The 26,981-nt window shown below is 47.6% G+C and overlaps 1 protein-coding gene across 1 annotated transcript; it reads right to left on the bottom strand.

The window, feature by feature from the left end:
• Positions 1–22,725: 22,725 nt before the first annotated feature.
• Positions 22,726–26,642, bottom strand: LOC119404352 (uncharacterized). The gene is made up of 4 exons (XM_037670894.2): positions 26,403–26,642; positions 24,809–25,511; positions 23,857–24,059; positions 22,726–23,274 (listed from the first exon to the last, which is right to left on the bottom strand). Exons 1-4 carry the CDS (start codon positions 26,573–26,575, stop codon positions 22,776–22,778), a joined length of 1,578 nt encoding a protein of 525 aa, XP_037526822.2. The 5' UTR covers positions 26,576–26,642; the 3' UTR covers positions 22,726–22,775.
• Positions 26,643–26,981: the final 339 nt, after the last annotated feature.

Below are 26,981 nucleotides of genomic sequence, written 5' to 3'. Positions count from 1 at the left end.
CACGTTGAATTTGGTCGCAAGTGTGCTGTAAATGCCGACTGCACAATATGTGACTGGCCCGCGGCCGCTTTGAAGGCAAGATTGTGTTCTCACTAATCTATTTATTGTACCATTTGTTTTGCAGTGACATTACGAGCCAACAATGAAAACTTCAATCCATCCTGTCTCCACATATTATCTAGTTTGTGCGCTGTGGAGCTTGAAGCACTTCTCAGAATTTCAGCACACTCGCATTTATTGTAAGTGCAGTGTTTTTCTTATTCGTGCAGTGACAAAATAATTTTGTTTAGTTGTGTGAATAGAGTTTCTAGACGCGACATGACTGTGCAACTGGTCAAGTAAATAGTCTACCTTTCTCAGAGTATTATTCATTGTTCTTTCTTTCAGTCTTTCCCGACAAAAGAACAATGCAAGTCTCACATCTTGATGAGTGTGGCGATTTACCCTCTCACATCTCGACGGTAAAACGTCGCATCTGCGTACGTGTTCAGGGCCAAGAGCACGAGAACTGGCCGAAAGAAGGGAGCCGATCCAACAAGAATGCCGTCCGTTTTATATATATTGCTACGTAGCTAACCCATCAAGAGCCATCAGGCGGTGACGACGATGTTCCGTCAACTTGTGACATGGTCGGACCCGCGATGATACGGCCGTTGCGGAGCTTCGTGATGGGTACAGGGAACAACCAGCACCTCCACCACAAAGATGTTACGTAAAATGACACGAGGCGTGACTATTTACAAGTGTATTTGCACTGATGTGCACAGCATCGGTCAAGATGGAGGACAGCACCCACAGCAGACCGACAGGCCAGTCCTCTTTGTCGTCTTCTGTATGCAGAATGTCTGGCTCTTGATGGGTTAGCTACGTAGCAATATGTCAGCGCTATCATGCAGCGATCACATGGACTGTACGGTTGCGTTGCACACGAGCTGATGCAAACGCTCCGTGCGAACAATGTTGCATGTAAAATTAGTGCATCTATACAATTGCGAAATAAACATATAAAGAGAGAAAAGTTATATTCACGTCTTTCTGTTATTGTGTGTTACGTATTAACACGTTAGTGCAGACCGTTAGAGGCGTTTAATTCCGTCTTACATGTGCACTCTGCCCGTAATTAATTCAGATAGAGTTAAACGCCTCTATAAACTGCCCGTTCACATTAAATACGACACGCATCAACACACCAGTAAAACAATTGATGCGTTTTGTTAGAACACGCACAAAAAATAAGAAAAAAAAGCAGAGCAATACTAGCGAGAAACGTCCGCAACCCACCCACCGCCGTCGGTAAATCGACGCTTATGTGATGTCGGGCCTTGGTCAACCCGCGAGCGACATGCACTCGGCATCGTCGGCCACGGTGGACGGGCCTACATCGGGTGCCGACGCAGGCCCACATGAGGCCAATGTCAATCCCCAAAACCGGCCCTACATTGGTTGCCAAGGTTGGGCCAACGACAGTGCAGTTGGCTAGCGACATCAGGCCGACATTTTGCCAAGGATAAAATGTTGCTTGGGTCATGTTTTGATGAGGTTCTCAGAGTTAGAGCTGCACGCCAACACGACCTTTATATGTTCATTTCAGAGAGCCTCGGCAACTTCCTGTGTCGCGGCCGCCGCTTGTAAACATGCGGGAGGCGCCTCGACGCTCGGAGGCAGCTATGTCACGTGATTAGGGTGGCTAGGATGGAGTAAAGCCCCTCCATGCGTTTTCCGCCGGCTAGGGGGAGGTGTGAAGAGCACGGCGCGTTTCCATTCACAGACAGGGCATAGCTTCTTCTGTCGCAGATTACCGCAAGAAAACGCGGCGTAATTTTTTGTTTTCACCTTTTACGTGGTCACGCGGGTCACGCATTTCTGAGCTGTGCTGATAACGCCGTATAAAACGAAGAACGCTGTTGCTTCGTTCCTGGCTTCGAAAACTCGGAAACCAAAGGACAGTGGGTTGCGAAGACGTGGTAATGAGTTCCAAAATGTGCGCCCTATCATGGAATCAGAAAGGGAAGATTTGTGCCTTCGACTTCCAGCTGTTCGTTGCGAACAACGCGTTAGATATGGAAGCGCGATTATGATAGTTTGCTAATTAGATCCAAGATACCAGCAGTTCTGCTGGCCGCCGGAGATGCGACCGAATCCCCGACATGCGACAGCCGGGATTCGAGAAGGATCCTGCGGCCTTCGGGTCAGCAGTCGAGCACCATAACCACTAGACCACCGTCATCAAAATCAGAATCCACTTTATTTCCGACCCACTTGTTGTAAATAAATATTTCTTGTCTTAAAACATCCAGATTGTGTGTAACGAATTTTTTTACTTTGAGGAAGTAACAATAATCGACATTTACTCGTTGGTGCGAGCACCGCATCTCACTCTGACATATTCCTTCTCGCGCGCATTCCTTCATGAAGGAGAGGAAGATGTTAAAGTATGCCCTTTTCTACTGCACTCGCTGAAAGGTAAAACAAAAAGGCGATTAACGCAGCAAACCGTTGCAAGCGAAATAGCGCGAGCCAGGTTTGCCGGACGTGGGCAGCGCTACGCGGTACGTCGTCTGCTCGACTCCCCGCGCCCTTGCGTACAGCGCCCTTTGCGGCATCGGCGCGTTTGGGGACCGGTTTCCGCGGCCGCTTTTCCCACCTCCCCATTCTAGCCACCCTAACGTGAACATAGAGGGCTCTAGCGAGCTTCATGCTGGGCCGGCAGGGTGAAGACTACGCGCCGCGACGTCGCCACAAGGGCCTAAGTATATCGACGGTGCCTATACACCTGTTCACTAACATGGAGTAGGATGTCTTGTGGGGATGCTATCACCCCCGTAAAGTCGTTTTCGCCTCAAGGCGCCCGCGCGTCGTAGTTAGCGTAGTTAGCTGCCGCCGCGAGAGGTCGCGCTGTGTAGAGTTACTGTATATGCTATCTACAGTAACTCTAGCGCGGTGGACCTTAGCGGTGGCGCCAGCAGCGCTATGCCTGGCGGGAGCGAGGTTACGCGGGCGCGTGAGGAAGGAGACTCTTTTTGCGGTTTGGCACCGTCGGCGATGGTCGGCTCCCGGGAAGGTCCGTGGGTGGGATACCGCGACCCATTCCGGCGGGCCCTCGTGGCGAATCAGACGTCGGCGACACCGCATTCGCGTTACATGGTATGCGTTATGTTGTTTGTGTGTGTTATGTTCTTTGTGTGTTGGATTGGGATTATGTTTGGATTATTTGTTATGAGTACAATTGTTTGTTGAATTCGCCTGGCGAGCTCGCCGTGATGCAAAAGAGGTTAAAAAATGTACACGTGTTCGTTTGTACGACGGCCTGAACTGCGTCCTTGTGTTCCATGAGCGCGGCTGACTGGGAGACCCTACAGTCTTCCGTCCCTCGTAAAGCTCGGTCTTTCTTTCTTTGACCGAATAGTGTACCTGTTATGCGTTTTTTAAGATAGCAAATAGGTTAATCGATCCCGCTTTGCTAGTTACGTATGATGAGAAGTATTACGTGCAGCGGTCGTCCTGTCTTTCTTCGTTCCTTGACGCGTGCCTTGTCTAAGTGCGCTGTTTCCCACGTAAGCATGAACTATCACCAACTCGCCCAACTTTCAACTTTAATGACAAATATCGGCTACCGTATTTGTCCTCTGATCCATTCTGCTATTACCCTGTCTCTTGATGTTACGCCTGTCATTTTCCGTTCCATTTGAACTTTTTTGCGAGTGTCTTGTTATCCTCTAAGTTTCTATCTCATGGATTAGCAGTGGCTAATGATGTTTGGGAAAAACGTATATAAAATGGAGCTGGGCAGGCCAAGTAATGCGTAGGGCAGTAAAGAATACCAACGAAGGGAAAGCGCAGTGGAGGACGTCACAATGCTAGGTGATAAAATGAGAAAATATGCGCGCATGAAATGGAACCAGCTCGCGCAAGACAATAACGACGATGCGCGCCATCTCGTGCGCCAGTCTGCTAAACGCCTCGCCATCATTTCTGCTTTCAGCTTTCGATGCTTTCGTTACGACGGACGAGGCACGCTGACATTCAACGCAGGAACAGTCGCCGCTCTAATGAATTACACATCATCTCCCCCTACGGGCAACCATGGTGGGGTGCGAAAGCATCGCGGGGGGTGCGCATCGAGTTTCCGTTTCTCTTATGTGACTTATGAGACGGTGGTTGTCGAGGCGTTTGAATTATCGGTTGCTGACGCTGACGTTTACGTTCGGCTTCCCGAGCCTTCCTCTGCTCCGCGGCGGTGGCGCTGCCGCTGCAGCTAGCGCCGATGTTGATGTTGTTCATGGCGTTTCGCACACCGTTGCACAGAGAGAGAATGACAGAAGCACGGCGAATGCGCGCTTTCGCAGCTTCGAGATTCGCTTGTCGGAGTTGCCGTTTACGTTCAGCTTCGCGAGCGTCCGTAGCGCCGTTGCGAAGGAGAGCGCAACGGGAGCGAGCGCGCGCCACATTATATACGAGCGCGCAGCTGTGGCGGAGAGAGAGAAACGGGAGAGGAGAAACGAAGCTGAGGCAGCGCCAGCGCCCTCTAGAATCTAGGTGGCATTGGGCAGCGCTTACGCCGCTGCCTTCACCCCACCCCCTCGCGCTCACGCGAGGGGAGGGGGAGAGTTGGCGCATGCGCAGTATGGGTGCGGACGCCGCAGAACGGGCACTGCACTGAGCACAAGATGCGCACTTCAACCACTAAGTGCATACTTATTAATGTGTATTGTTACACACACACGCACACAGACACACGCGCGCGCGCGCGAATGGTACAGGTTTTTGATCTAAAGCAAGAGTCGCATGGCCTCCAAGATAGACGCCGCGCGCTTGCCATCTCGGAGGCCATGAAGAATCTCACAATGCCTCACAGATGGCAGCACATTATCTAGCGTTTGCTGTTTGCTTGATGGCTTGATCAACGCCTCCTCTAGAAAGCCGGCGTTGGCTTGATATGTTTTCCGCTAGATGAACATAGTTGTCCATTTTTAGAGCTGTTTGAAAGTTCGTGTGTGTTTTTAGCGGCGATGGCTGCACTATACCGGCCTTTTTCGACGTAGTTTGATGGCCTCCCAAATGCGCCTACAAATCGCCGAATGGGCTCGTTTTCGTCGTGACACCTGCCGAACAAAATGCATTAAGCCACTACATGGCATTTATGTAGTGTTTTTTTCCGAAGCAGTTGCAAGTAACATCGTGGCTTTGTGGTAGGACACCTGCTTGCCACGCGAACGGCCCGGGTTCGATCCTCAATGGGACCGAATATTTTATTCTTTATTCTATTTGCTTTCTCGATTTTTTTCTCACGGAGGATTTTTCGCTCACAAAAAACCAACGGTGCCGACACCGTCGTCGACGTCGACGCCGACACCGCAATTTCTGCGACACGAGCTCTCTAACGCTATCGCGTTAAAATAGCGTAGCTTGCACTGGAGGCGCAATGCTAACGAGACAGCGGAGCTGATGGCCAGCTATGTAGTCCTGGACATTTTGCTAAGTTTTGAATGGTTTCTTTCTTTCTTCCTCTATCTATTTCCCTTTCTTTCTTCTCTGTTTTTTTTGTGTCTATCTGTTTATTTCTCTCTATTTATTTCTTTCTCTTTCGCGGTCCTTCTGTCCCTTTTCTTCTCTCTCTGTATTTCGCGCTTCCTCTTTCTCATTCTTTCTGTGCTGTGCTTCACTCTCGTCCTCACATCTCTCCTCCTCACTTCCCTTTTCTACCCCCTCGCTACACGCTACTGTACAAGGCTACGCTATGCCCTGCTAGCGTGCCTTGATAGCCGAGTGGTTAGGATGCCGGCCTTCGGATTGTGCGTACGCGGGTTCGAATCCCGCCTCGCCAAGAATTCCCCTCTTTCTTTGTATCTCTCCGTACTCGCTCTCTCACCCATCGGGGTTAGCATTACAGGCCACGCCAGAGAAATTGGCGCACGCATTCTGGGAGCGAAGCAGAAGAGGAGGACGAAGAGTTCATGATGATGATGATGGTTTTCTGTTCGCGGCTCACGGACTGACGGCCGCCTTAAACAGCTCCGAGGCTGTTAAAAAGACTCGCATTCAAGTCAGTGCAGTACAGCTCGCGAAGGTTGCTTTGCATTCTTTTACGGAGAGGAAAAAAAAAACGACTTTGCTCCCCCTTGGATGGCGCGCATTTCTGCGAGGCAAAAGAATTCACCTCTGAGCGAACTGACCTGTGGAAGACGCTGTTTGCGAGGAAGGGCGTGAGCGTGATGGCGGCCGTGCCGACGAACGCGACGAAAGCGACGCCAGTCATGCCGAGCGCATACAGGCGCAGTGCGGGCAAGTTCTCGCGCAATGCACCCAGGAAGCCCAGGACGGCGACGGAGAAGACTGCACCGCCGCCCAGAAGCGCCGCCAGCTCCAGGTTCACGCTGAGACGCATCAGCAGCGTGCTGAAGTACGTCGCCTCCTGCGGAACAACGTATCTTCCGTTCATACTTGAAGATATCCGTGCATTGTGGTGTACGCAGGATATATGCTGTTGAACGCCCACCCGAAAACTCCGTGTCATTGGGAACAAACATGGCAAAACATAATGTTCTGTCTCGCAGGTCGCACAAATAATTGCGCCGCGGCAGGATCGATCTGGCAGAGTCATGCTGGTGTACGGGCTGTACCGTGCCTCCCTTTTGTGATGTTCACGTGTGGGCACTGAACATTCAGAGGCAAGGTACCTTTAACTGAGCTAGATTGTGAATGAGCATAGGTTGGCAGAAAATGCGGAGCTCATTCAGACTCACTAATGAAATATATTTTGCCCTTAGAGCTCACTTGGACTCAGGCTCACCAAAATTTTACCCAACTAAACTCACTCGGACTCAGGCTCACTAAAATGTTTCTCAGCCGGACTCAAGCTCACCAAAATATTACTCACTGCTCAGACTCACGGCTCTATATGAGTCTGAGTGTGAGCCGACTCACGAGTGAGTTTGCCGACCTATGGATATGACATATCTCCCCCGGTCGTCGCATATTTCCAGCCGGTGGTGATACCCGGACCTGTGTGGTCACATTGCATGTGTGCACTGCGTCACTGTTGTGAGAGTATGTAAATCATTCACTGCCGTTAAAGGGCCAGTAAACAACCCCGAGGTCCAAAAATTGTAATGAAGAAAAATGTGCGCACTTTTGCTATGTGAACATGCTGCTGCAAGAATTTTGCGAGCAGGTGCTATACTCGCGGACAACTTTTCTTGGCAATGAAAGAGAGGCTACGGGGAAGGAGCTACTGCACGTGTACCGCTCCGCGAAGTAGTCCGGTTCGGCGCGCGTTTCGAATTTAACTTTGGTTTGCGAAACTTCCGTACCTCCTGTGACGGCTATTTGAATATTCGAGCGGCCTTCACAGGTTTACACAGCCATTTGTTAGTGAAATTCGTCACAAGCTCCCTCGGCGAGTCGCCGGAAAAGCTGGAGGGTGACGAGCGCTCACCTGAAGACGAAGACGCCATTTTGACTGTGAAGTGCACGTAAAAGGTGCGACGTTTTCACAGGTGCAAAAACGCTAAATGACACTGCATAAAGCAAAACAAATATAAATATCTCCTTGGTGCGCGCTGACCATCTTTTCAAACAGCGCCCCGTAGAAAATAAAGTAATGTTGTTTTTTTAACACGAAAGTGTTTTATGCCGGGGTCCACCACGGCTCCACTGACGCATTTCCGTCACGGATATGACGTTGTAAAATATAAAGACTAACGTATGGCAAAGAAAAAACTAGAAGAAAAAGTTCCACCAACCGGAGTCGAACTTATGACCCCATGATCCCCAACGCGCAGTGCAAAACGACTCCGCAACAGACGGCACGTTCCTCGTCCTACTAACGGCATGCTATTTATATACACCACTTGCCGGTGGTGGTACTCAGAGATCGGGGTACACAGCGTGTTTTTGTTATCACTAGCGAGATGGCGCGAATGGCTCGAATGGCGTAAGAATGGCGCGCTTTAAACGTCGTCGCCCCGCGCGTTGAGATGAGCGTGCGCCTTTACAGGGCGTGGTCGCTCGTGTGCCAGCGCTTATCTTGTACGTCTTGCGCCCTCACCGCAAGTTTGCGTTGAAGTTACAGAAGAGCACGAAGGTCACTTCGCTCACTGCAGCGGCCGCTTTTGCGAAACGAGCGTGCTGCTCACAAACAAATAAGTTACAACTGTGACAGTTCGCGCTCATCCTGTGTATACTTGTGCGTTCGTTTCGTGCGCCCTCCTTTGTATTTGACAAGCGCGCTTTAACTGTCGAGCTGTGACAGTTGTTTGTTCGCGCTCATCCTGTATATGTTCATTGCGTGCGTCCTTTCTGCTTGAGCAGCGCGTTGCAAGTTTCGAGCTGCTTGCCGTTCTTCGCGTGACATTACAACTTGTTGCTATAGCATTCATTCCTTCGCCCTCGGGGCGAAACAATGCACAACAAACGCTCAACTACGTCTGTGAAGACACGTTTTACTTTCGTGTTATACCGATTCCTATGACAGAGGGATCAACCATGTTTTTTAACACGAAAGTGTTTTATGCCGGGGTCCACCACGGCTCCACTGACATATTTCCGTCACGGAAATGACGTTGTAAAATATAAAGACAAATTGGTGAATTCCATTGGCAGATTCGTAGTGACCGACGAACTCTACGCCGGAGCACTCCACTCCGTAGAGAGTTCCGGCGGATTTGTATATGACTGGCGTCATATACAAATCAGCTGACAGGTTAACAACGGAGGTTGTTGAAGCCCTAGAGAATAAAATGCTCGGGGCATCTTGTGTCAGCATGCCTTCTGTTTTGCTTTCAGAGAAGGATGTCAGATTTCTTTCAGGAACCGTTTTGCACGCGCAGTAGGAGTGACCATGTGATGTACTGTGATATCTCTTGTAACCTTCTTCCTTGTGTTTATTCATGTGAAGGCAGTATTTATTCTGTGCAGATACTGAATAAACTTTCAGTTAGTGCGCCTTGTGTTGCGTGTCCTCCTCATCTGGTCTGTTGTTTTCGCCGGCGCTGTTTTACTGCGATTATGAACCAACTAGCCCAAAAGTACATCTTGGCAATGTTATTCGTATTTCTTCAGTGTACATCTTATTTAGTTGCGACTTTATTCTTTCGTTTTTTTTTTCTGATTGCTATTCATATATATATATATATATTGACGCGTGTATACTACATGTGGACGACGACGACGATGGGGGGCTTTAACGGACACCATCTAGTGGGGCTGTGATTAGTTGAAGACGAAGAAGACGTTCCGCCTGTTCAGCTGATTTTCAACACGCTGTTTCGCTGCCGAAAGGTCTTCTTGTCTTTTCCTCGCGTTGCATCGCGACACTGGTGGAGGTGCTGGACCGCAACCCTGCCTGATGCTGCACACCCCTACTGGGAGCCGTTCAACCAGCCCGGACGCATTGTCACCTATTACAACTCCCGTGCATCGCTTCAGTCGGAGGTTGCGAGGCCTCTCTCCGGAGCTCACCCCCTCGCCGGAACCTTCTCTCAGGCGCCGCATACCTCTACCAATGGCCAACGCCAGCCCGCAACAGGTGCCCCAAGGCAGCTCTCTTCCGAACCCATCCCAGGTGACGCTCTTTCCACCATTGGTGCCTGATCGCTTTAGTGGCGGTGCCCATGAAGACGTTGACGACTGGCTTGAACACTATGAACGTGTTGCCAAGATCAATCAGTGGTCTGATCAGCAAAAGCTCTCCCGCGCCTATTTTTACCTTGACGACAGTGCTCGTACTTGGTATGAGAATAGAGAAGCCAGTCTGTCTACATGGAGCGACTTCCGACAGCAGTTTGTTGATACCTTCGCCAACGTCGACCGACGGGACCGTGCTCAGCAGCTATTGGAGCTACGGGTTCAAAAACCCAATGAGACCGTCGCGATGTTCGCCGAGGATATGACTCGTCTTTTTCGCAGAGCTAACCCGAACATGACGGATGAAAAGAAATTGAGCTACCTCATGCGAGGTGTAAAGGAGCAGCTTTTCGCCGGGCTCCTGCGCAACCCTCCAAGTACCGTGGCTGACTTCATCAAGGAAGCTACGGCTATCGAGCGGGCACTTCATCAACGATGCAGGCAGTATGATCGAATGTCCAGCAGCGCCCCAATCAGTGCCGCCAGCATGACGTTTGAGAATCAGAGCGCCTTGCGGGACCTGATTAGGGAGATTGTCCGCGAGGAACTTCAGAAGCTGCGGACACCGGTCGTTGAAACACCCATGGCATCCGTCGTCGAAGTCGTGCGCGACGAAATCCGGCAAGCATTCTCGACAGCTGACCCGGATGCCGAGCAGCGTCCCATGAGCTACGCCGCCGCTGTTCGACGTCCGCCACTCGCTAAGCCATCGCCGCCGACGTACCGCCAGCCGCCAGTAGCACCTTGGTCGCCGCCGCAAGAGGAGACGTTGAGGCGACCACCAGTCTTGCCGTACCGCCAGCCGTCCACATCCGCGCCATGGGCAGCGCCGCAAGATGAGATGTTCAGACGTCCACAGGTCCGAAAAACAGACGCATGGCGCACAATAGACCGGCGACCACTTTGTTTTAACTGCGGAGGTGCAGGCCATATTTCCCGCCATTGCTGGCATCGTGGTGATTCGTTTCGACCTCTTCGACCATGGTTTGACGGCCGACGCGCCACCGACGAATACATACCACGCCTCGACGACGCTTCGTTTCAAGGGCCCCCTCGTTCTCAGTTTGACGACTGCCGTACCACTGACGCGGAAGCAATGCCTACTCACCAGGCGGGTTTGGGACGTCGATCACGCTCTCCCTCTCCCGCGCATTCGCCTTCTTCGCACCGACGCATCTTCGCGGACCTTAATGGAAGGAGGTCACCCAGCCCGCGCCGGGGAAACTGAGCGCGGCGACCTCCGGGGGTAAGGTTGCAGGCCATCACGACGACAATAAAAAGCCCCCATTCTTCCCAGTGCACGATGCCGTAAAGCCGACAAGACGTGAGATCGACGAAATTGCGACCACCGACCTTACTGTTCTCCTTGACGGACAGAAAGTGACAGCGTTAGTTGACACTGGTGCCGACTTCTCTGTTATAAGCCATGACCTCGCCGTCCGCCTAAAGAAAGTGAAAACGCCGTGGACAGGCCCTCATATCAGAACGGCAGGCGGCCAGTTACTAATGCCTACCGGAAGATGCACAGCGCGAATTGACATAGGAGGTTCTCCTTTCGTCGCGTCTTTCGTCGTTCTCGCGGCATGCTGCAGAGACCTAATCATTGGCATGGATTTTTTACGAGAATATGGTGCCGTCATCAACATCCCGGACAGTTCGATTACGTTCTGCAACAGTCCTGGCCTAGCTGATTGTCCGGAGGCGAGACATAACCCTCTGCGTCTTACTGATGACGATGTGGTCCTCCCTCCTAGGTCATGCACGCTTGTTTCCGTGGCAGGTGATGCCCCGTTTGACGGCGAAGGAGTTGCAGACCAAATAAGCTCGCTCCTCTTTACCCACGGCGTTTCCGTCGCACGAGGTATAGTCAGTGTCACTGCTGGCCGCACGGACTTGCTGCTGACCAATTTCAGTGCTGAGCGCCGACACCTCCCAAAAGGCACGGCCGTCGCTTACTTTGACGATGTCGTGGATGCCCAAGGCTGTTTGTCAGTACTCGACGAAGCGCCAAAACTTGATCCAGCACCGGCTCTTGACGTTAGCACTACTTTGTCAAATGACGAGCGACGGAGACTCCTTGAGCTACTAGCGGCATTCCAAGACTGCTTTTCGTCCACATCAAGAGTTGGTCGCACGCCTCTTACCAAGCATCGGATAATCACCGAAGACACTGCGAGACCTATTCACCAGAACCCTTATCGGGTGGCTCCAAAAGAACGCGAAGCGATACAACAACAAGTAGACAAAATGCTTGAAGATGACGTCATTCAGCCATCAAAGAGCCCCTGGGCATCGCCCGTGGTCCTAGTCAAGAAAAAGGACGGCAGCCTCCGCTTTTGCGTGGACTACAGGAAGCTAAATCAGATGACCAAGAAAGATGTGTATCCGCTTCCCCGTATAGATGACTCTCTCGACAGACTTCGACATGCTCGTTACTTTTCTTCAATGGACCTGAGGAGCGGATATTGGCAAATCGAGGTAGACCCGAGAGACCGCGAGAAGACCGCTTTCGTGACGCCAGATGGCTTATATGAGTTTAAAGTCTTGCCCTTCGGTTTGTGCTCGGCGCCTGCTACCTTTCAAAGGCTCATGGATACCGTGCTTTCTGGGTTGAAATGGAAAACCTGCTTAGTCTATCTTGACGATGTCATAGTGTTTTCCGCAACATTTGACGAGCACCTTGAAAGGCTTGCAGTGGTTTTACGAGCCATACGGTCCGCGGGTCTAACATTGAAACCAGAGAAGTGCCACTTTTGCTTTGACGAACTGCAATTCCTTGGCCATGTCGTCAGTCACGAAGGCGTTCGTCCAGATCCTGAAAAAATTACAGCCGTAGCACAGTTCCCTGTGCCGTCCGATAAGAAGGCTGTCAGGCGCTTTCTGGGCCTCTGTGCCTATTATCGGCGGTTCATCGCGGACTTCGCACGCATTGCGTCACCATTAACTCGTCTCACAAGAGAAGACGTTGCCTTTGAATGGAAAGAGGAGCAGGAAGCTGCTTTTAATGATCTGCGCCAGCGTCTACAAACGCCGCCGGTGCTTGCACACTTTGACGAGGGAGCCCCTACGATGCTTCACACTGATGCCAGCAATGTAGGACTGGGAGCTGTCCTTGTGCAACGGCAGGAGGACGCTGAAAGGGTAATCGCCTATGCAAGCAGAACGCTAACACGCACAGAGGCTAATTACTCCACGACTGAGAAGGAATGCCTCGCCGTGATATGGGCGGTTACAAAATTTCGCCCGTATTTGTATGGCCGCCCCTTCAAAGTTATTAGCGACCATCATTCTTTGTGCTGGTTGACAAACCTTAAAGATCCTACCGGGCGATTAGCGCGATGGAGTCTGCGGCTCCAGGAGTTCGATATGACGGTCGTGCACAAGTCGGGGAAGCGACATATGGACGCTGACTGTCTGTCCCGGTCACCGATTGAGTCGGCTGTTCTACCCGATGAGGAGGAAACAGCATTCCTTGGTGTTCTCGACACGTCCGCCATTGCGCAGCAGCAACGTGACGACCCTGAGTTGCTGGGTCTAATTAATTACTTAGACGGAAGATCTCAGAAAGCACCTAGGGTTTTCGCAAGAATATTGTCATCGTTTTGTTTTCGAGACAGAGTACTCTACAAAAGAAACTTTTCGTCGACCGGATCCACCTATTTGCTCGTCATCCCGGCATCACTTCGCACCGAAGTACTTCAAGCATGCCACAACGAGGTGACTTCTGGCCACTTAGGCTACACGCGAACATTGGCCAGAGTACAGCAAAGGTACTACTGGCCACGGCTCACCACATCCGTGAAGCACCACGTTCGTACTTGCCTCGACTGCCAGCGACGCAAGTCACCCCCGACTAAGCCAGCTGGCCTCCTGCAACCCGTTCAGGTCCCACGAACACCGTTTGACCAAATTGGAATGGATATTTTGGGTCCACTTCCAACTTCAAGTGCAGGAAACCGCTGGGTTATCGTCGCGACCGACTACCTCACCCGTTATGCTGAAACAAAGGCTATTCAGAGAAACACAGCAGCGGAGGTTGCACGATTTTTCGTCGAGAACGTTGTACTGAGGCATGGTGCACCAACTGTCGTGATCACAGACAGAGGAACCGCATTTACGGCAGCTCTTTTGGATCACGTCTTGATGCTGAGTGGAACAACTCATCGTAAAACCACCGCCTACCACCCGCAAACGAACGGGTTAACAGAGCGTCTAAACAAAACGATTGAAGACATGCTTTCAATGTACGTTGACGTTGAACATAAAAATTGGGACGAAATCTTGCCTTATATCACGTTTGCGTACAACACGGCCAAGCAAGAAACGACTCGCATGACTCCGTTCAGCCTCGTTCACGGACGGGAGGTGCGGACTATGCTTGACGCGATGCTACCGCACGAATGTGACGACACTGACACCGACGCCGATGTGTTTACGCAACGCGCGGAAGAAGCTAGGCAACTTGCCCGCTTGCGGATCCGCCAGCAACAAGGCTACGACGCAGGCCGCTACAATGCTCACCGCAGAACAGTTGTTTACCAAGCCGACGACAGAGTATGGGTTTGGACGCCCATACGGAAACGAGGACTATCTGAAAAGCTGTTAAGGCGATACTTCGGACCATACCGAGTATTGCGACGCCTGAGTGATGTCACCTACGAAGTCGTCCCCGACAGTCCCCATTGTATGAGGCGTACTCAGCACCGTCCTGAACTTGTGCATGTTATGCGCATGAAGCCATATGTCAACGAGTGACTGTGCGAGACCTTTGTTAAAAAAAAAAAAAACTGCATTTCTGATTTAGCATCGGGGCGATGCTCCTTTAGGGAGAGGCAAATGACGCGTGTATACTACATGTGGACGACGACGACGATGGGGGGCTTTAACGGACACCATCTAGTGGGGCTGTGATTAGTTGAAGACGAAGAAGACGTTCCGCCTGTTCAGCTGATTTTCAACACGCTGTTTCGCTGCCGAAAGGTCTTCTTGTCTTTTCCTCGCGTTGCATCGCGACAATATATATATATATATATATATATATATATATATATATATTATGTATTTGCCCTCCTGCTTGGACCCAAACAGTGTCTGCAGTATTGTATAAATAAATAAAATAAATACATGCCGCGATGTAGTTTTATCACTGTTCGTATTTATTTTTGGTATTGTTTGTATTTATTTCTTTATTTCATATTGTGCTACACAGACGTTCTGTGAGGCCGTTGAAGTGCAAATAGGAGATACATACTTTATTCTGTATTCATTCTTTGCTTATGTATTTTGCCGTATGTTGCCTATGTACGGGTGGCAGGAGCTCTGTCAAGCTGCGACGAAGCAGCTTTTTCTCGTGCCACCTTTTTTCGTTTTATCATGTAAACGAAGGACGAAATGATAAAAAAAACATGATTGATTGATGTGAGGGGGACTATACAATAATTTTAAGCAAGAACACAAAAAAAGGGAATTCAAAAACCAGGTATTACATAATGGCAAAATCCGTGAGGTAACATAGGTAATAATAAGACACTCAGTATGTGTTATACATATTTGAACGGGGCAACGTGTTATCATTATGCAATGTATAAACATGATTTCAAGTCATCTATAATTAGCAAACACAGTCATAAGTACTTAGTATTTTATTTCTAAATGCCGCGTGATCATGAATGCCCACTACATCATCGGGTAGGTCATTCCATTGAACTATGGCACGCGTTAGCGCAGATGCGTTAAAGGCTTAAGTGCGGCCGAAAAGACGCGCAAACTAGCCTGATTATTAAGTCTGCGAGATGTGAGATGAGGCTTTGATAGGTATTTACATGCACGCTGTAGATTACTTTATGGAATAGGCATAAGTCACGTTATTTGCATCCTTTCCCCCACTCATCACGAACTAACCACAGTAAAACAATTCGACAGCCTTCAAGCCGCGTCAACTTACACAAACATTCACTCTTTCCCTCAGCTATTTCTTGGTGGAATAAGTTGCCTGATAGTGTTGTGCATTGTAATACTGTGGAATCCTTTGTTTCTAAAGTACAAGCCATCGATTTCTGTTTATGATTGTTTTTTTGTTGCATGTTGCATTCTGTAACCACTCCTGCAAGGGCCGAGTGAGCCTGCAGTATTTTCAAATAAAAAAAATGGCGATCTTCCTGCGTAATTCCAGGGAAGATAATGATAAGGAAGTCTTCATGTTAGTCGCACATGAGTAGCGGTTGTAGTCACGAGCGATGAAACGTGCTGCGTGGTTTTGCACAGATTCTATAAGTCGATAAGATATGCTTGGTGAGGTGACCAGATGGACGATGCATATTCGAATTGTGCACAAACGAATGTCTCATATGCTAGTGTTCGTGTTATGGATTGCGCCGCATGAAGATTACGTTTCAGGTATCCGAGTGTGCGCGATGCTGTGACAGTAATTTTTTCAGTGTGGGTTGACCAGGATAGATTAGACGTGAAGTGAATGCCAAGGTACTTAGTAGCAGTCCATTGCCAATATATGTTTATTGTTTAGACAGTATACGTGTAAGTCGAGTTTGACTTCTTTCGGCTGAACGTCATTAGTTTGAATTTCTCAATGTTAACCGTCATCTGCCACTTTGAGCACCAGAATGTGGCTATGTCAAGATCCTGTTATAGTGCGAGGTGATCTGCGGGAGTTATAATTTTACGGTATATTCGGCGAACAAATGGACGTTTGATGTGATATGAGATGTAGACGAGAAAGGACGCTGCCCTGAGGAACACCAGCAGAAGTAACGTCAGATAATGGAGATGAGGTGTTATGTAAACTGCTTGCGTGAGGAGAGAAAATTTCAAGATACAGTTAGAGAATCAAGATTAAGGGAAGACAATTTAGTAATTAAACGACAATGTGCTACACGATCGAATGCTTTAGAAAAATCGACATGTATGCAGTCTGTGTTACCATCCACATTAGAAAATAGATCGCGTGTGAATTCTAACAGCTGGGTTTTACAAGACAAACCCTTCCTAAAACCACGCTGTCGAGGAAAAAAGTAATGGTTATTTTCTACATGTTGGGCAATATTAGATGCAGTTATCTGTTCTAGTAGATTGCAAGGAATGCTAGTGAGGGATATGGGGCGATCATTATTTTCATCACTTTTATTTCCAGACTTGAAGATGGGTATCACCTTGCCAATTTTCCAATCACGTGGAAGTGTACCAGTAGATAATGATTGATTAAAGATATGGTAAAGGATTAAACTGCAAGGCATTATTGTTAGTTTGAGAATCTTAGTGTTGATACCGTCAATACCAGAGCTTGTGGATACTAGGTTTCTTTATTACAGATGAAATTACCTTCGACTGTTAATTCAATGCATCTCAAATACCTATAAGTGACGTCAGTAACACTAGGAATATTTGAGTAGGTTTCTTTTGTGAATATGGATGTAAAATATTTGTTTATGTTTTGAGTCCTCTTCAACCAAATTACCGTTTCCATGTTGTAGTGCTACGTTAGTCGGAGAGGAGGTCGGGGAAATAGCAGGCTAGAATTTTTTCGGATTGTTAGTCATCAGGGACTGTAGGTGATGCGAAAAAAAACGTGTTCTTAGCTTTACGAACGACGCGACAATATGCAGTTTCGCAGGATTTTTGTTTTGACCAAGATGCGGTAGTGTTTAGTCTTTTAGCTGTTTTGAACAAGTGTTTCGTTTTATTTTGTAGAGATCTGTTATAGCATGGCTTTGATACGCGCCAGTAGCTTGTGCTCGAATGTTGTCCAGTTTTCGACGAGCGTACGGGAGGTTAAAGTCTGGAGACCAGAAATTAATGGCAGTACAATCGGCTTTCTTGTAATAGGAGATTTTCCTAATTCAGCGCCACCTGTCGGCAGCAACGAGAAGCATTTCTCAGCCGCCATTAGTAGGGCGCGCGCCGTCAGAGCAGTCAGAGGAGTACACGCGCGCGCGCTTCAGATTGAACGCTCGCGTGCGATCCTGTTTGCGCAAATAGTTGCCGTTTCCGATAGAACGGGATCAGCGCAATGCCAGCCCATTGCTGTGTACCGCAGTGCACGCAAAGAGGATTTCGAGACGAGGATGGGTCGAAGGTAAGCAGAAGCGCGCTTGCCCGCGGCTTTGTTTACAATCGGTGCGCGGCTGATGCCTACCTTTTCTTGCAGGTCTCGTTTTTTTCTTTTCCGAAGGATACGGACTGGAGGAAAAGGTGGATTATAGCTATTAAACGTGACGAAGGCCCTTTCTTCACCGTGACGAAGTTCACAAAAGTTTGTTCAAGGCATTTTACTGAAGCAAACTACTTGCCAAACGTCGCCGGAAACCGTCGTTTCTTGAAGCAAGACGCCGTGCCCAGCATCTTCGCGTTTAGTGCTCCGAGGCCTCCACCAAGAAAAAAACCAAGAAATCGAGAACCACTTAACCTCGTCAGCGCTACAGTGCCTTCCGAAGGCGGGCGATCGACTACCGCGGATGTGAGCGACGTAGACATCTGCTCTCCTACATCGGTGACGAGCAGCATCGATGGCGTGGTGTGTGGTTGTGCGTGCTCGCTAAAGATTTCCGACCTCACCGAACAACTCGACGTAATGACGGCGCGTGTCCGTGCGTTAGAGTCGGAAGTAAAGAAAAAAGCCGACGAAGTGGAGCTCATTAAAAGTTCGTTGTACAAAGCAGAGCGAGCGCTCGACATTGCAGCACAAGAGCGTAGCCAGCTGGAGAAGCGCGTGAGCCGAAAGTTTTCCGTTGAGTGCTTTCGGGATAGCCCTGATGACATGATGTTCTATACAGGCCTTCCAGACTACAAAGCTTTCATGGAACTTTTTGAGTTCCTTGACCCAGGAGAAAACTGCGAAAATATTAAGGCATGGTCAAGAAATTATGCTGACTGCCGTACCAATGCAGGAAGGCCTCACCTGCTGCCCGCCAGAGAGCAACTTTTCTTAGTACTTGTAAGGCTTCGCCTCGGACTTTTCGAGAAGGATCTTGCCTACAGGTTTTTAATTTCTCTGCCAACGGTATCCAGGCTGAGTACAACTTGGATCAGCTTTATATACCTACAGATAGGCCAGCTTAATCTTTGGTGGACAAGGGATGAAGTTAATGAAGCCATGCCGCCTGCATTTATTGCACAGGGCTATTCCAGTACAAGAGCTATAATAGACGCCACAGAGATCAGGTGCGAGGTGCCTAGCTCACTTGTGCTCCAGTCGCAAACTTATTCAAATTACAAATCAGCGAACACATTGAAGTCACTGATTGTCATTTCACCTGACGGAACCATCACCTTCTTGTCCAAGTTGTTTGCTGGGTCATTGTCCGACAAGGAGTTGGTTGAAAAAAGTGGATTTTTGAAGCTCGAGTTTGAACCCGGAGACTCAGTCATGGCTGATAAAGGCTTCAAAATAGATGAACTTCTCAGCAAGATAGGTGTCACTTTGAATAGCCCACCATTTTTGCGCAGAGAATGTTTCACTGCAGATGAAATAGCAGAGACCGAAGAGATTGCATCACTAAGGATTCATGTTGAAAGGCGCATACAGCGAATCAAGGCATTCCACATATTTGACAGACCGATACCTTTGACGATTACTCCCATTGTGAATGAAATATGGGGGATTTGTGCGTTCCTTACAAATTTGCAAAACCCACTTATTGCAAGCAGGTAAACTGTACAGTGTGTGATGAGTGGTGCGCGTTTGAATAGTGCGTGTTTAAAGTGAGTCTTTAAAAAGTGCACGGAGCAAAAAGAAAGAAGCGGCAAAGTGCTCGCGCGGTGCTGCATAAACGACGATGACGTTGAAGATGTCAAGTGCAAGGGCGCGAGGCACGAGGAGTCGACGTAAAAGTGACATGATGAAAAAGAAAGCCACGGAACATTTCGAGAGCCACTCACATGTCACCACCGAGGTCCAAAGGTCTCCAATCAGGAGTGGACAAGTGTGCCCAAGGACAAGTGAATCGTGAGCAACAGAAGAGCAAGGGAGTTGGAAGAGGACGTGGCGAGCGGAAGGTTGTCACTGGACCGGGCGCTGAAGATGGGCAGTCGGCTTTCGGACCCGAGCCAAGAAGACTTCAACTGGCTAGGGCCTCCTGCCGTTGCGTTCCCGTGCAAGAGGACCGTAGCCATCCGGTCGTGAACTCCAGCCCAAGGCCTGCGGACTTCGGTGCCGACAGGCAAGCAGCAGCAGTTGGGCTACGGGCCCGAGCTGTGCGTCGAGCGTATGACCATCTCTTCTCTGGTTTCTCAACTGGTCGCCCAACCACCACCGCTCTCTTGTCGTCACCAGTCAGCCTGCGTCAAGCCGTAGCCACCGCATTCCTGTTTGTTAAATGTCGCCAAGCCTCAACGACACGGGTGAGACTCGCCACCGTTATGGCCCACTCCGCCGCGCACGAACTATACTTTGTAGTATATGGTTTTGAACTTCCACTTTGTGTTCTTAGAGTGATTTACCGTGGGCAGTGAATTTTTTATTAAGTGTTTACTTGAGTGTTAGTATTGTAGTTATAGTTTCTAATTAAAAGTTTCCTGTGTGGTGTTAAACGAACGGCTTTGTCCTTCGTAAAGCTCTCGGAGGCACAACCACCGAGAGGTAATCAAAAGCATAAAAAAAGAACCTGCATCACACTGTGTCAGTAACAGTTATTTTACATGCAAATTTGTACAAGCTGTCCAAATTATTCAGACATACAAAGCAATTGCTTGAGACATGTAGTCCATGAACATAAGGCAGAACAAGAAAAATGGTGGATTTTTTAATAAATTTATTCTGTTAAATGATATGTCGCCCTTGTAAAAATTTCATCAGAAAAATAGACACATTATCGGACATTCAAATGCAAAGTCTCACTGCATTGTAGATGTTGACACAACCAAAATGCACTAACGTACCATAAGAGTTCAACAAGTTCACACAGCAGACATTGGACACTTGCAAATTATCTCCTAATACCCTGCCTCTTTTACATAAAAAAAAATCCTACATAGATGAAAAAGCACGTAAACAATGTGTTAGGTGATAATTAACAAAGTAAGCAATTATTTTTATTCAATTTCCTGAACACATTTTCAAACACACATGCTTGGTTAACAGTGTCGCTGAGTATGAATTTTATTTTAAGGAAAAAGCAATTCACCATTCCTTTCTACTGGTTAGTCACTAAGCGTCTCACTTTTCAAGCTGTTGCAACATTCATAACATAAGACAAGCATTCCAGCACATCTCAATATGTTTATCTACCATTGTGTTAAATAAAAGCTATTTTATTACACTGGCTTGACCCACCATGGCAGCTCAACATGCAACATGTTGCACTATTAATCTAAAGGAGGTGGACTAGATCTTGGGCCAAGGTGGCCACTTTGCAATGTGTGTCAAATGCAAGAACATCTGTGTACATATTTAGATGAATGTTAAAAAACCCGAAGTAGTCAAATATGATCCAGAGTCCCCCACTACACCCTGCTTCATTATCATATAGTTATAAATACATCCTGTACATAAAGACCCACAAGTTATTATTATGAGACTTGAATACCTATATATTAGACATGGACGTAACATGAAGTTGGAAATAAGGCACCATTAATCCACACGATCAGCCACCCTGCCTACCCCATTCATTTGAACTCTTTTGTGACAGACACTGGAGATAAAAGACAATCGCCTGTAAAGCGACAAGTTATTGTTGAATTCTGGACAGCAAACTTGCAAGTAACAGATATGTTTTTAACATGAAAGGCAGCACCATTAGCTGCTAAGCACGGTTTTACCCACCATGGAAAGCAATGGAAAAAATGACACAAATGCACCATTAGCTGCTAAGCACGGTTTTACCCACTGTGGAAAGCAATGGAAAATGACACACATGCACTCACTGTTTATTATAACTTCTGCAAAAAGCGAAGTGGGTCAGTAAGTTATAAAACATGGAGACCTTGCAAGGCAAATCCAGTGTAGAGAAACACTTCAAGAATATCAAGGCAAGGAGGGTGACTGTGTGCAGGTGGTGCGAGGAAAAAGAATGACAGGAGTGCATGGGTTGAAGAAGAAGGTGATTACATTAATGTTATGATATCAAAAACTAGGGGGCAAGGGTTCGGTAAAAAAGTGAGAAGACTGATAACGATAGGCACTTTTATCTTCTGTGCAATATGATTTACATTATTTGAAGGCACAAAAAGTTGGAAGGCTACTACAAAAGGATGTTATAGACACATTTGAAAAAATTAATGCAATATTAATTCCAACAGCTCCTTCAGAAGCTTTTGCTATTGATGAGCAGATCACTGACCCGCTTACTATGTATTTGAACGACACTTTTACGGTTGCAAATGTAAAAGCACCTGGGTATGTAAATACTGAAATGATTGCAGCTATGCCAAAAGAGCCGTTAGATAAAATAATTGAGCGGGTACCAACGGGGTGCTTAGCAGAAGTCCATGAAATTGCAAGAGCTGCTTTATACTTAGAATACATATTAGGACTTAGGTCATTATAACAAAGCGCTTCAATTATATAAAATGCTTTTAAGTGTATGCAAAGATATTCCAGGAGAAAACAAACAAGATATATCGGAACTATAAGGAGTCCCACTTGCGCTGCTCTCAATGAACAAGCACCACAGTGCGCGGCTGACGTTACACCTCACACAGCATTCCCTCAACAACAAATCTACCCTGCAAATGCAAGCAAAGCAGTAAGCGGCACATTTGCTGACATAAACAAGCCATCGTGCCTACCTCCAAGAAAATGTCACAATAAATAAGTAATGAAAAAAAGAAATGTCACGGGGGAGAAAAAGGATTAGTGTCTCTGTGTAGCAGTCCACCAAACAAACTGCATAGCATTAAAGCAAATGGTACATATTGGAATTTTTGGAACAGGCTGTAGCTTTCTCTCATTCTTATTTTACTCATAGGGTGCGTAACTCGATATAACGGTCGATCAGCAAATGAAAATATGGTACCCTGCTTATAGAAGGACCCTCATATAAGGAGCAAAAACTGCTCCCTGGTACATGTCTCTTTGAAGGATGATCAACTGTATTGTAAATTGCACTGTCTAACTTGTCTTGGTACATTGTCAAAGCACTTCTGACCTACAAAGCCCTACAAAAGCAATGCTTCTTTCCTTACTATGCCGCAGAAAATTACGAGTTGCTTGGTTGCAATGGATGATCTCTGCTTGCAAAATATGGCAATAATGTGCTGAAATAAAACTTGTTCAGTTTCACTTTGCATTGCTGCCAAGCTGCATCATCATACTTGATTCTCTCAACCACAAGAAACTGGGGAGAGTACACTACAAAATCTGCCCAGGAAAGCCCACAGATAGCCATTTGCCCAAGAAGCTGATAATAATACTGGTGCCGACGATCAAGCCTGAAAACATTGTCAGTATCCTTGTACAGGCACGATCCTTGAGTGGTTGGCTCATCCATGTCCTTCATCGAATATGGACACTTCACTTCAATGATGCCATGGGAGTTCTCTTGTGGGTCCCACACAATCCGGTCTGGTGAAGCGCCGAGCCATGGGCTTGTTGGACTTACAACCAGTCCACAGTGAAAGGTCTGGACGTCGTGCAAAGCAGTGCGAAGTGCCGCCTCGTATCGCCGTACTGCCTGTCGCTCATTGGAGATGCCATACCTAATGGTGGAGTAATGCGCACATTACATTGTGCCGCAAATTATATTTTGGCTTCTAGAAACACATCAATACACCAACAACAGTTGGAACATAAACGCATGCTGCAGATGCATTTGAAGATAGTGCAGTATAACTACTTTCTAAATATGCTATCATTGTTTTTCTAAGGTAAACACAGTCTCAGGGGATTATGCAAGAAACGACATGAATAATAGAGTCAAGGGGACAGTAAAAAGATGAAAAAACAGGAGATTATGCTATAGCATGGTCTCACGTTCGTTTATTTGGTCCTTGTTGCTTTACGCTAGTAATTATGTTCCACTATGCTTGATACCAACTGGCCAAACTATCCACCTTAACAGTCCAGCATAAGCAAGATTTTATTTTAGAAAAAATGCATATGTATGCACACAAACTGCGAAAGTTTCAAAAAGATTTGGCCCCCCTCCTCTCTGGCTACATTTATTTGTGCACGGTTGTCACTGTACTCATTCACGTCACACAATATTCTGACTAAACAGCACGTCCCCTGAAACCAATTTACTGTCTAACATTCATAGTGCCACTGATATTGATACTTACTGTACAGCCCTCACCCGTGACAGGTCCTTGTCACTTGTCAAGTTCTGCAGTCCTTTCGGTGTCCATTTCTCACGGGCAACAACAGTCCCAAAGTTGGAGGCAGTCAGGCGATACTTTCGGGCCTTCTTCCACTCAGTACTTTTGCTCTGCTGCCGGCTACTCTTTTCCAGGAGACGAGCATCTTGAATTGATTGGATCAATGTCTGTAAAAAAACGAAAAGAGAAAAGGTACAGGCAAAGCGCCTAGACCAACCAGGCTAACAGGTGGGCTATATTACTTTTACAAAACATGTTTGATCTAAAATTGCCTAAATGACAACTGAAATGCAACAACGTTAGGTAGCTCAAATTTTTTTTTGCAGCAATCGTCTGCGGATGTTCGTCAATATTAACATCAGTAAGACACCATATTGCTAGTCAAAATGAGTCATGTTTGAGGTCTTTACTGCAATCGAACTCCACACGCTACACCATGTAGCAGCACCATCACGATGTGTCTATGTGGCATGTGTCTGGATACATATGATGCAGGCTTGAGTAAGCTCAGCATTGGGCAAACTTGAAAGATTTCTTTATGTTTTCCAAGACAAGTACACACGCGTTGAGCCTAGTTGGTCTGATGGTTGACTTCGAACCCTCAAAACAAACTGATGAAAACTCGAAACAAAACAAACCCATTCTAACATCAACCACCAAGTGGTACACATTGCAGAGAAAAAAGGTTAGGCCCAAAGACACAAACATACCATGACTTTTGTGAGATCTTGAAGGGATGCTAATCACTTTATAAAAAGTGTGCAAATTTTGCCGACAGTCAGACCACTGGTAACCTTCGCTTATTCAACACAGTCACATCGTGGAAATGACTACTGATCCTCCTAGCTTTACAGATATTGAAATTTGTTGCACTTTTAGTACTTCCAAGTGCTGCTTCAATATATTCTTTACTTACCTCAAATATGGCTCTTTCTTTATTTGGCAGGCTCACAGATGATGAAGCAAACACTGTTGTTGACGTAAATAAGTCGGGTTCAGGTGGTGTTGGGTGATGAGGATGTGCTGTCACACCCAACTGAATGTCCGGGCTTATATACGTTGTGAAGTGGTGAGGCAGTACAGTCTTTTGGCACCACAGCAAACTTCCCACACAAGTTTCCCCAAAAGTAGACGTTGCGGGCACTGCCTTCATGTTCCTGAGGTGTCTTGCAAATGGAGACGGTGCATGAGTTTCTAATGCCTCTCCATATTTGAGAGCAGCCAGCTGTACTTCATGTGCAAGTCTTGGTCTCTTGCGTGCTTCATAGAGCCTTGAAGGAGTGGGACGCTCAAGTCCACCAGGTCTCGGAGCCCTCCAGTCAAGTTCATCTACACCACACGCCGTTATTTTTTCTCCTCGTGGACGTCTCCACTGCTGTGGCAATTCAGTGCAAGAAAGCTCAGGTGGCGCTTCGTTATAGCCATTCTCCTTGAGCAGCAAAACCACCTTAAGTAGCCCCAGAATGTGATGGCAGGCACCATTTTCTCTTACAGCACATTCACACGTGCAATCTTGAATGCTCCCATCATGGAAGAAAGTAGCGGACACTTTGTACGCAGGAGCTGTCTTTTTTTGGCTCCTGTAGCAGAGTGCGCGCACACGAATAAGCGTTGAGTCACTGAAAAAAAAAAAAGAGGGTATTCATTATCATGGTATATGTAGTACTTGTTTCTGATGACATTTTCACATATCACTGTAGATAATAGAGAGTGCAATGATTGCAAACATAGGCAGGAACATAATAAGAGGGTGGGGGGGGGGGGGGGGAATTCGCTCTTTGTAACATTTATTATTTTGCAAGCAGCACCTGAACGTTCATATACCACAGATTAACTGACACTACAGAGAGCACTGAGAACATAACTTGTTCAAATAGTACAAGTGGGAAATGAATGTGTTTGTTGCTTTTCATGCAACAAGTGGATGCACCTCACACAGACCTGAAAAACACGTGGCTGGTTTGCAGCTTGTGCAAGAGCATTTTCGTGAGTGCGTGCCTGTGTGTGTAGCCCGCACCAGAGGAGAAGGTAGGAGCACTGCCAAGCTGCCCTCCCTCCCCCTTGGGGGTCCCAGCGCACGGCCTATGTTGAGAAATACCAAACACTACTTAAGCAGAGCACTTGTTCACGCACAGGAACGCTAAAAAGAACCACAAACGGCAGATCGTGCGACCTGGGGCTAAATTCTCAGCGGATCACTTTCACGACAAACGACTGATGCGTTCGGCCGTCACCGCGGTCCGGACACCGTGCCAACATGCTACTGCCAGCAACCTGGTCACTCGCCGACGCATCCGATGCTAATTTCGCGAAAGCGAAATTAGCCCCAGATAACAGCGCAGTTCACCGAAGAGTCGTTGCTCGCACGTGTGCCGAGCGATCTGTTCGATGCTAGCAAGTGCTCGCGAACACCGCGCGCACCAACATTCGTATTAGCATTTAGCGTCATCGTATACTTAGCTTGATACAGAACACTACCACGCGAGCGGCAGCTCAATGAAGTGACTTACCTATCTGTGTACGAAGACGTTTCGATCGAAGCGGTTTGGACGTAGCTTTCCACAGCAAACTTGTGACTTCGTTCATCGTTGTGCTTCGCTAACCTTTTTGAGGCGCTGTAGGCTTCCACTTTTTCTTCCGTAAGAGTCTCCGGAATAACTGCGAGACTTTTGGACCACGACATCACCACCAAAACAGTAAGCGAGACGCTGTAGTGTGGGATATCCGACACTGCCCATGCAACTGCCTGAAGTGACGCCCTACTAATGGCGGACGGCAAAAAAATCAGTGTGGCCAGACTGAATTAGGAAAATCTCCTATTGGAGCGGGGTACCGGCTCGCGAATATGATGGGAAGGCTGGCAACATTTTGTGATCACTGAAACCATCGAATTTGACACGAGAATAAAATCGAAGGTTTTAGTTCCGCGGGTATGTTGGTGAGTTTAATGATTGTTTAATTAATTCATTCGAGGAGCGAGAGTTGGAAGTAAAAGAGGGCCAATTAATAGCCGGGTAGTTAAGATCATCCGCTAACAATATAGTTGAGTTAGGATGTTTCTCTGAAATTGGAGCGCAAGTCGAAAATAA

Source organism: Rhipicephalus sanguineus, chromosome 9 (genome assembly GCF_013339695.2).
Source record: "Rhipicephalus sanguineus isolate Rsan-2018 chromosome 9, BIME_Rsan_1.4, whole genome shotgun sequence".
Lineage (NCBI taxonomy): Eukaryota > Metazoa > Arthropoda > Arachnida > Ixodida > Ixodidae > Rhipicephalus > Rhipicephalus sanguineus.
The sequence above is the reverse complement of the archived record's forward strand: the minus strand, read 5'-3'. Positions and strand labels throughout refer to the sequence as shown.

Coding starts and splice junctions, on each gene's coding strand:
- LOC119404352 (XM_037670894.2), bottom strand. CDS start 26,575: ATGTCGTGGTCCAAAAGTCTCGCAGTTATTCCGGAGACTCTTACGGAA. Junction 25,512..26,402: donor ACGTCTTCGTACACAGATAG/GTAAGTCACTTC, acceptor TTTTTTTTTCAG/TGACTCAACGCTTATTCGTG. Junction 24,060..24,808: donor AAGAAAGAGCCATATTTGAG/GTAAGTAAAGAA, acceptor GTTTTTTTACAG/ACATTGATCCAATCAATTCA.